The 11,254-nt window shown below is 41.5% G+C and overlaps 1 protein-coding gene across 1 annotated transcript; it reads right to left on the bottom strand.

The window, feature by feature from the left end:
- Positions 1–889: 889 nt before the first annotated feature.
- On the bottom strand, positions 890–10,913 carry LOC148365698 (zinc phosphodiesterase ELAC protein 1-like). Its single transcript, XM_088335080.1, has 5 exons — positions 10,679–10,913; positions 6,724–6,930; positions 6,589–6,647; positions 3,744–3,954; positions 890–2,543 (listed from the first exon to the last, which is right to left on the bottom strand). The coding sequence occupies exons 1-5, from the start codon at positions 10,833–10,835 to the stop codon at positions 2,038–2,040; spliced, it is 1,140 nt and encodes a 379-aa protein (XP_088191206.1). The 5' UTR covers positions 10,836–10,913; the 3' UTR covers positions 890–2,037.
- Positions 10,914–11,254: the final 341 nt, after the last annotated feature.

Here is an 11,254-nt window from a genome sequence, read left to right as displayed (position 1 = left end):
TTTGAGTATAGCCTGTGGAATTAAACTCCACTTACCCAAAACTGAGGTTAATAAAAAATGCTGCTTTAATAAATGGAATAAACATCTAAAAACTGAACCTGTCCATTTCCTTAGGTTGTCTCTGTGTGATAGATATTAAAATATGTCTAGGGATCTGAAACCTTTGTGAGTGTTATATGTGCAAAAACACAGATTTCAGGACGAGGCCAATAATTTTTTCACGGCACTCTATATTGTATTTTAGGAGAAACTCAATCAAGTTAGATGGTTGGTGGCCATCTTGAACTTGTGTGTAAACAGCAGTGTCGGGTGTGTTACTGCCACATAGTAAATACTAGTTTCATTTAAAAGACAATACTCTGATTACCTCGCATGATACCATCAAAAAGTAGTGTGAGACTCTGTAAGTAACTGGTTACAAACTACTGTATATACTTGAATGGAAGCTGACCCTAAAATTGCTAAAATAAATAGCCATATAATATAATAAATAGAATAAAACATGTACACTAACCAGTGGAAGCAGTGAAACCTTCATATTTCTTGCCTTGCACGATCTTGAAAATGAACACATAGCCAAGGCATTCCATATTTAGTCGGTCCATGGGTTTAGAATCACTCGGACATCTCCTTCTCCATTTCTGGCTACCGTCAAAGACGTTTTCTTCTTTTCTCTCTAGGTGTGGTTTATTGCAAAAATAATTTCAGAAATAAAAAGACCAGAATTCAGCACTTTTACCGTAAATTCTGTGCTCATGTTTGTCCCATTAAATTTCGGTGTTGTTCCTGTGTAACCCATGCTAACCTCCTTATGCGCTACCTACTATTCTCTAACGGTGACACACAACCCAATGCCCTTATTTTATTTTGTAGTTGTAAATTTGGAATAAGCAAGGCAACGCAAGTTTATTTGTATAGCACAATTCATACACAAGGCAATTCAAAGTGCTTTACAGAAAAGGCAAAGTGACAGGTTAAAAACACACAATTACAGTTAAAACATAGAAGAAAAGACATTGAACATTTAAAATGTGTTTTTTTAAAATGTATTAAAACCACAGATAAAACATAATAAAATCAATGAATTAAAATAAAGTAAAAGTGAAGAGTGCAGATAGAAACCTTTCAGTTGTATGCACAGTTGAACAGAGCTGTTTTCAACCTGGACTTAAACACTGTCAGATGTCAGAATAGATGTGAGCATAAGCGGTAGGGATAATATCTCCATGAGGAAGAACTCATGTCTAACGTAACTGTATTCAGTTGTATTTTCTTAGGCAAATATACACATGCCCAACCGACAGAAATTGTTGCTGGCTGATCGAGAGTTTTGACGACGTGACTGATGCAAGGGTTTTAGAAGTCAGAGCATTTTAACACATAATTTTCTACCATTTGCTATATTATTTAGACACCTTTTGTTCCTCTCTTTTACTTTGCCAATATTGTTTTTTTTTGTATCTGGATTTGAAATGCGTGAATACTTAGACATTGTTTGGGCTCATCCTGTAATTTGTTCCAAAGTTTAACTCCACATACAGACACACACATACTTTTCCTGGTTGTTCTCACCGGTTGGATCTTAAAGTTCCTCTCAAGTTATAAGTTCCTCATTCTTGGGTGAATAATTTTTGCACAAACTCTGGCAGTACATCTTTGTTCATGTGGAATAGTAGTTGGGAAGTGGAAAACTTCACTACATCAAACAGTTTTAATAACTTGGACTGCAGAAATATAATGTTGGTATGATCACAGTATCCTGCCTTGTATATACTTCTTATTGAACATTTTTAGAGTACAAAAAGAGCATGGAGTGATTTTTTGTAATTTATTGCGGACGTATCGATTTATTAATGAGCCTTGTTTTTAAAATTGTGCAATATATGCAAAAATATTACTCATTTTCACAAGCATGCCAGGTTCAGAGGTTCCTGTGCATGTTTCAGCCCTCAAAACTTGCCATATTTTCTTCTCTTAAAAAGGCTTACCATAGTGACAAGAAAAGTTTCAAACAGCCCAGCCTGAGAACAGAACAGCTTATGACGTAGTTGATTTTTTCCTACGAAGAGGAATGTCCATTGTGAGAAAGTCCTCAGCCAGAATCACTTCCACGTGGTGGCCACGAAGGACTTCCTCGGCCTGTCGCCGGAGTTCAGAGACGTCGTCGCCATCCTCTTTGTCATGGTTGCAGTCTTCTGCTTTCACTTTTTCGGGTTTGTACCTCTGGCTAAAATGACACAAGACCAGTTTCCGAGCGCCGGCAGCAAGGGCTAGTTCTGCCGCCATCTTGGGCGTGCTATGCCCGTGCTCTACCGCCTTGTCCCTATGCTCGTCCCCCAGTGTGGCCTCGTGGACCAGCAAATCTGCCCCCGTGCAGATGGCGGGGACGCTTCCCAGCGCAGAACTGCAGTCCCCCAGGATGCACACCTTCCTCCCGGGGATGCTCTCCTCCATGACCTCGTCAGGTGAAATCACTTGCCCGTTCTCCAGTTGAACCTGGTGACCTGCTTTGAGACGCCCGAACAGGGGACCTGGCTTCAGGCCTAAGGAAGACAACCAACAGAATGTAAACTACTCCTCAGACTCTTTTGTGAGTGTACACAAAATTAGAACGTGAGGGTCAGTTCAGGTTTTTTAACCATAATAGTGGGGAGTAATAGTGCTTATCATGGCTAGATAAAACAATGTATTCAATCCCATTACTCCCCTTTCCTCTCATTTACTTAGTATAGGAACGCGCTATCACAATGAGGGGGTAAGGCAGATATGTCCAAAAACCGGCCCGGGGGCCAGCTATGCAGTTACTGCCGGTGAAATTTTTTTTACTGGCTAGTGGCCTCTGTCATAAAATTAATATGTGGCCTGCCAGTAACTTTGATTAAAAGAAAACCATGATCCGCACGTGATTTTAGTCGCCCCCAATCCCAACGTCTCATTCCCTTCAGCGCAACGCGGTTCCTGACCTGAGCACAGATGATAAAAGTTAGATAAAAGCGGAAGGGCCCGGTAGAATTAGGGCATTGTAAATGGATACTTAATAGAGAAAATATCTGACTGTATACTTTTTAAGGACACCTCAAAATAAGCACTTTTAAGAATCTCGTAGACAAAAAAATGATAGTGTAATGTCTTTTTTTGTTTTTAAGTGTTTTCAATGCAGTAAGCAGAATTTGAAAATAGCTATTTTTCACGCAAGTTTACCGACTAGGTCCACATGTTTTGCATTATTTGTTTAAATACGGTATTTTTTTTCAAAGACGTACCAATTGAAAAGGTTACAAATAATTTAAAGGTAAAAAGGATACGAGTAAACAAGAAAATGCAATATTTACAGAAGATGTTTCTATCATAACAAATTTGTCATTTAAAAAATGTAATAAAAAAACGTTTTTTTTTAACGGAAGAATTCATCATTTCCCATTTCTGGGGCCAATATGCATTAGAACATTGCTCATTTTCCTAAGCTCAATGTGTGTGGATAATTTAAATTCAAATGTAAGTTCTTACAAGGTGCCCAATACTTCACTCCATCCCCGATCATCACGTTGTTACTGGGAAGAATATTTTGTGTCTGGAAATAGAATGTTGAACTTTCAAGTCCGAAAACATTTCTAAGTATGAAAGTGTTGCGTGGACAGTGTTTAACTTCTCCTAAGTTTAAAGTCTGAAAAGGTTTTAAGGTTTAAGATCTGTAAGCGTAGGGAACATTCCATGGATGAAACTAACGAGTGTCGGTGACGTACCGAGATGCTTAAGCAATTCAGTCTTGAGTCTTCCGGGTCGGTCGCGTTCTTGGACGCAAAATCCGAAAGAGGGAATGCGGTGGAACAACCTGAAGGCTTTGACCACGAACTTCTCGTCTTCAAACAGGAAGTATGAGTCAGACGTGAGGTCCAACCTAATGCTTCTGCCAGGACGCTCCTCAGGCAGCAGAGGGCCGTGCTCTGCAGTCATCTAAGGATAAAAACACACATTGACTGGGTGTGTTACAACTTAAAATATAAAATTAATACAGAGAAACATATTGTTACAAGTGGCTCACACTTCGACATTTACTATCAATGATTCCATTTAAACAGACATCCTGGTTTTAATCGCTAAACTTGGCTAGCTACAATTCTACTGGGGTAACAATAAAAAAAATCTATATCCACTTTACGGAGGAAAAAAAGTCAAAAGTAGGCCTTCAAACACTAAGTCCTATGCATTAGAGCAGGGGTGGCGAACAAGTTGGAAATTTTTTAACTGTGAGAGTCAAAGAGCCACACTACGCACTGACTGGCATTAGACGTAACCTACACAGATGATTGGCAGTCAGTTATGTGTCTGAAGCAGCATAAAAACAACAAATCTGCCAAATTAATTTCTTAATTTAATTAATTTATTCTTGTGTAAATACCATGTAAATTATAACTATAGCCTTATCCCCCTTGTTTTATAACCTTATCTTCTCTGTTCCTTTATCTTCTTGGCTCATACCTCACTGTGACGTGTAAAACTGGAGAGTCATGCCCAATTTCGTTGTCACAATGTTAACCCATTTTGTAACAATGACAATAAAGGTATATTCTATTCTCTATTCTATTCTAAAATTTTATTTATTATTTGTTATTAACTCTCAAGTGTGTTTTAAGAGGGGGAAAAAACTAAACATGAAACGAGGCAAAGAGCCACAGTGTATAGAAAATATGATGAGGCAAAGAGCCGCATTCTTATTGGCCTAGAGCCGCATGCGTCTCTAGAGCCGCATGTTAGCCACCCCTGCATTAGAGGGACAGACGTCCGACCGGGATCACTTCCTAACAATTGGTCTTAAAGCCATAATTAGAGTATCTAGTTTGTGTATTGAGTTTAGTGTCGATTGCTGTGCTGGCTTGATGTCAAAGGTGTCGAACACATTGCCTGGTTTTACACACTGCCAGCAATTGAATTTAAAAATGAGCATTTGCTGGAAAAAATACATTTTCACATTATAACATGAATATTAACATTACGGGCAGCACGGTGGATGAGTGTATAGCGCATCCGCAGTACAGTTCTGAAGTCATGGGATCGAACCTTCCTGTGTGGAGTTTGCATGTTCTCCCTATGCTTGCGTGGGTTTCCTCTTAGCACTCTGGTTTCCTCCCATATTCAGGTCAATTAGCCAGTCCAAATTGTCCCCAGGTGTGAATAAGCGAATTAATTGTCTGTCTCTGTGTGCCCTGCGACTGGATGGCAACCAGTTTAGGGTGTCCCCTGCTCACTGCCCTAAGATAGCTGGGATTGGCTCCAGCACCCCTACTAAGGATAAGTGGCCACATTAACAATACAATTAGAATGTAATGTATTATTGAACATCTGTAGATGCAGAGTGAGGCCCGCAATTCTCTTGCCTAAATGCAGAAAATGATAGTGTGACTAAGGATTTGATACACACCTCAGCCCCAAACAATAGTTAAGTATTGACTCGCTAAAAGCAAGTCAAACCCTTTAGTAATTGTTTCTTGTTGCAAGGACTTTTGCCACGACCAGAACAAACAGTGGACCCAAATGCGTAACATTTATCACTATGTCTTATTGAGGGATCGAGGAAGTGAGGGTGAGGAGAAAAAGACCGCGATCTGGTGCTTGCTGGGGAGGAGGAGCGGGAAGCCCTCACGAACGAAGCATGGTCAGAGATCGGTACCAGTCGGGTAGTCGGGTTGGGAGACGGAGCACAGTCAGAGATCGGAACAGGTCGGGCAGCCAGGACGGGAGAGGGAGCGTGGTCGTAGATTGGAAAGTCGGGTAGCCTGGACGGGAGACGGAACGTGGTCGGAGATCGGAACAAGTCGGGCAGCCGGGATGGGACACAGAGCAAGGTCGGAGATCTGAACAAGTCAGGTAACCGGAGACGATGGGGGAGCCAGGGAGAGAGGATCGATACAGGAAACAGGATGGAATCGAGCAGGATACAGGACAGGTCGGGAACAGAACAGGGGCCAGGGTTAAAAATGCTTGCCTTGCATGTGTGGAGGTTCGCTAACGGACTGACCAGGAGTGAACGAGAATTACGTGCTTAAATAGGAGAAGGGCTAATTAGGGAACGAATGGCAGCTGGGTCTTAAGAGTGAGCGCAGGTGAGGGCAATTGAAAAATCGTGACAACTTTTGTTCATAATGAAGAATTAGCTCTTTATTGATGCTTTTTATTCAATGAAGCAGTGCATAGATAGATAGATAGATACTTTATTCATAGACTTCATTTATAAGGTAAGACAATAAAAGATTTATTCAAAGCTAGTTTATATTATGCTTTCTTGCTCGTCCAATAAAATGAGGAATAGGATGTAGGTTCATTCATTTGTTTATCTAACTTGTGCCTCACCAAACCCAAAACTCACCACACCTCACTGGTCAGACCAAGCTTTTATAATAGAGCTGCCCAAAACATGGTGCAGTTTGGTCACAGAGTCTTAGTAGTTTGTATTATTCCTTCTGCTTTCAGCACTCATTTAAGGTTGCACGACACAATACAAAAATATCTAGTAGTCAAATAATTCACACTATCCCTTTAAAAGAAAACATTTTAAAATGGCTGCATCAGTCAATTAAACAGAGCACAAACCTCAACACTGAGTTGGCCCTCCTCTGGACTTTGGTCTTGGGTGGGCTCCAGTTCATGAACTGCATTAAAAGAGAAATAGTCAGAATAGGAAGATATCTCAAAACTCAAAAAAAAAAACAGTTTCGGAGGGCTGACCAGCATAAGGGAAAAGAAGCTGGGAGCTCGTCAGGCCAAGCGTCACTCGCAGGAAATGTCGGAGGCCACGTGGCCCAAACAAGTCCACGCATTTGACCCCAGGCTGGGATTCAGAGGTCATGTTGAGGCTGATGGTGCAGAGGAGGCCCGGTAAACCAAAAACGTGGTCGCCATGGAGGTGAGAAATGAACACCTTGCTGATGCGACCTAATAAAAAAATAAATGTTACATTATATTATATATATATATATATATATATATATATATATATATATATATATATATTATATATACATACACACACACACACAAACAGTGACTGGAAACCAGTTCAGGGTGTCCCCTGCCCACTGCCCGGAGATGGCTGGAATGGGCTCCAGCACCCCTGCGACCCTACTGAGGATAAGCGGATCAGACAATGGATGTACAAAGTACAATCACTGCAATTTGACTAACCAGCATATCTGAGTTGTAGTAAATTGTTTATTGTTACATGCCAAACAAGTTATCAGTAGGTGCATTTAATTTTCAGGTGTGAGTGTGATGGCGCCTATTATAGCATGCCTGAGCCAGCATAAGTGTAACATGCATTTAAAGAAACTGGATCGTTCAAGACACTGTTCTGGGGCGGCAGTGGCTCAGGAGGTAGAGCGCAGTCTTGGGATCAAGGGATCCCAGTTCGAATCCCGGCTCGTCCGTGTTACATGTCGAAGTGTCCTTGGGTAAGACACTGAACCCCTAATACCCCCAATAAGCAGGTTAGCGCCTTACATGGCTGCAAGGCCGCTATTGGGAAATGTGGAGCACATTGTAAAGCGCTTTGGGAAGTCATTGACTTGAAAAGCGCTATATAAATGCAGATCATTTCATTTCATTTCATAACAGAGTTATTTGATCAAAAAGTTGATTGGAGAGGGAAGAACCTATAAAGAGGTGCAACAAATTGTTGGCTGTTCAACTATAATGATCTCCAATGCCTTAAAATGGGTAAAAAAACAGAGACACGTGGACAAAATAGAAGACAACTATTAAAATGGACTGTAAAATAACCAGAATGGCAAAGGCTTTGCCAATGATCAGCTCCAGGACAGTCAAACACAGTCTACAGTCAACTGTGTTGTCTGTGTGAGGCAAATTTATTTTCAAGAATCCCACACAGAGTCCCTCTGTTAAAAAAAGGCATGTGCGAAAGAGGTTACAATTCGCCAAAGAACACATCACCTGGCCTAAAGAAAAATGGAGAAACATTTTGTGGACTTATTAGTCAAATTGCAGTGATTTTACTTTGTAAATCCATCCATTCATTATATGATCCGCTTATCATCAGCAGGGTCGCAGGGGTGCTGAAGCCAGCCATCTCCGGTCAGTGGGCAGGGGGACACCCTGAACTGGTTTCCAGTCACTGTTTGTGTGTGTGTGAGATAAAAGAGTGGATGTCACTCAACTTCTTACGCTTTAACTCTGAAAAGACCGAAATGTTAGTTATTGGTCCATCTAAATGCCGTGACTTGTTCTCAAAAACTGATCTGAACATTGACAAATGTAAGATAACCCAGAGTGACTCAGTTAAAAATGTAGGGGTCATATTTGACCCCAATCTGTCCTTTCAAACACACGTAAAGAATATTACTAGAAGAGCTTTCTTCCATCTTCACAACATCGCTAAAATTAGCCCTTTGCTGTCTCAGTCGGATGCAGAGATTATAAATCATACGTTTGTTACTTCCCGTCTAGATTACTGTAATGCACTTCTCTCCGGTCTCCCGAAATCCAAAATCAAGAGCCTTCAGCTGGTACAAAATGCTGCAGCAAGGCTTTTAATTAAGACAAGAAAGTTTGACCACATTACCCGGATTTTAGCTAACCTGCATTGGCTCCCTGCTAGTTTAAAATGTGATTTTAAGGTTCTCTTGGTATTATACAAAATCATGCATGGACTTGCCCACTCATATCTTTCAGATTTAATTTCCCCCTATGTCCCGGTCCAGAGCCTTCACTCTGAAAATGCTAGTCTACTAGTGATCCCAAGAGCCAAGAAGAGATCCGCAGGTTCGAGAGCGTTCTTCATTCAGGCCCCGGTGCTGTGGAATGCTCTTCCCCCTGAGATTTGATCTGCAACCTCAGTGGAACTGTTTAAGTCTAGGCTTAAAGCACACTTCTATTCTATAGCTTATGAATGGCCTATACTTTATCATCATCTCATCAGCTGCACCGCTTATCCTCAGTAGGGTCGCGGGGGTGCTGGAGCCCATCCCAGCAATCATCGGGCAGTGGGCAGGGGACACGCTGAACTGGTTGCCGGCCAATCGCAGGGCACACGGGGACAGACAACTCACTCGCTCAGTCACACCTAGGGACAATTTGGACCGGCCAATTCACCTGAAATGCATGTCTTTGGAATGTGGGAGGATACCGGAGTGCCCGGAGGAAACCCACGCAAGCACGGGGAGAACATACAAACTCCGCACAGTAAGGTCGGGAGCTGGATTTGAACCCACGCAGGAGGTTCCCACGACCTCAGAACTGTACCGCACACGCGCTAACCACTGCGCCGCCGTGCTGCCCCCTATACTTTATGTTGATGATATCTGTGTGTTCTTTATTATTGCAACATCCATTGCAGCCTGGTCATCCTTGGAAAGGGGGATTACATCATGTGCGGTCCCTTCACAAGGTTTCTTCATTTTCCTCATGTTGAGGTTTTTGAGTTTTTCCTTGCCCTCGGGTAGGTTTTAGATCAGGGGACGGTGTAATAATCTGTGGTTTGCAATAATCTGTGGTCTGTGCAGCCCTTTGAGACTCTTTGTAAATAAGGCCTAGACAAATAAACATGACTTGACTTGTAATTAATCATTTTTCAGTAACGCACCCAACATTGGTCAACACATATGCCAGCATCCTGCCGAGACGTCCAACCAATGCCTAGTGCACATTCACCAATTCCCTTCGGGAAATTGAGATTTTCGCTTTGATTGAGTCTTAATTTACTTGAGCTGCTATAAAATGCTGTTTTATGACGTAGCTTTTAAGCATGCTGTTTGTTGACTACGGCAATCTCCAACTGTATGTTTGCATGCCAAAACTCGTTATATGTCATCAGTAAAAGTCACATTTGCATACCTGTGAACCTGTACGTTTCGCCGTACAAAGTACGTCTATGTGAATTTCCCTTCGGGGATGAACAAAGTATCTATCTATCTATTATGCATTTTAAGACGTGTGCGACGTACATGAAAATCTGTACGGAAAAACGCAAATTTGTCAATTATGGGTACCATTCGGTATACACAGACTATCACGAAACGGCAAATCAATCAGGTCAAACGAGTTCGCCGCGGTAGCCTCTATCTCGGTAGAAATTAACGTCCAAGCTACTTAATTTAGGATTATTATTTTTTTCATAATAAACCTCATTCATGTCGAGCAACACAGTATCTCACAACCAAATGTTAATTGACATTATATATGATATAACGAAACACATGTACAATATAACATGTTAAACTACATAAATAAACACGTTTGAAAAAAAAAATATGGTGTAAGATTTTTTTTTGTATTTTGTAAGGGGAAAATACGACAGCCGTGGAGGTTGACGGGTATGCATTTGCAATAATTAAAGAGTTTCAGTGTTGCTAGTTTAACTTGATAAGAAAACACAAAATTCGCTGTCGGATAAGCCTACGATAGGACGTCTCGACAAGATAGGACGCCTCGACTCTCGAGAAGGTAGGGCGTTTTGGCAGAACACCGGAAGCTGTCATCCCATTTGCCTGAAATTGGTCCTGTGTGCCCGTGCCGAGCATACCCGGTAGTCATGTGCTAGCTTTCTTTTTCAATAAAATTGTTTGTCCTCAGAGATTACTTTGACGCAATGTTAGCTTTGATTCGTTCGGTATCATCGTAATGGTGAAATGTTAGCAAATATGTTGTGAAAATGTTGACTCCGACTAACCGGCTCGCAAGTGGCTTTTCATCAGCTGAGTCTGCGTTCCTTCCCCGCAGTCGAACAACCAAGAGTCGCCCTCACTCCGCAGCACCAAAGCCGAAGCGCCACGGTGAGGGGACGGATAAGCAGAACCCGTCCCCAGGAAAGTCAAGTCCATGGTCATAGCAGTGCAACGCCGCAGCAATACGGCGTGTTTGAAAAAGTTGCCCGAGAGCAGCGTTGCAATTACACCTCATCGGAAAGCGACATTCGTCGGGTAAAAATGACGTCACGAAATGGTGCCTTCAGGTACCGGTAGTTTTTTTTTTTTTTTGCTTTTAATTTAAGCAGACCAAAAACAAAACAGCTGTTGGAACAAAAGAGCACTCAAGTTTGAAAAAGCGCACTAAGAGCTAATAGCAGGTTTCGTACACCTTTTTCATGGCGAAATTCAAACTTTTTAAGGACGTTCAAAGCTAATTGTCCAATTTTCAAGCGCCTTCAAAAAATACAAATCCAGTGTGAATCATGTATTTTGAAAAGACACAATCATATCTGTGATTTACATTTACGATTTTGAAATCTTGCGTGTGCATTTCAAGA

Source organism: Urocampus carinirostris, chromosome 5, assembly GCF_059441175.1.
Source record: "Urocampus carinirostris isolate Australia breed hairy pipefish chromosome 5, RoL_Ucar_1.0, whole genome shotgun sequence".
In the NCBI taxonomy this organism is placed as follows: domain Eukaryota; kingdom Metazoa; phylum Chordata; class Actinopteri; order Syngnathiformes; family Syngnathidae; genus Urocampus; species Urocampus carinirostris.
This window is presented reverse-complemented; position numbering and strand designations above follow the sequence as displayed.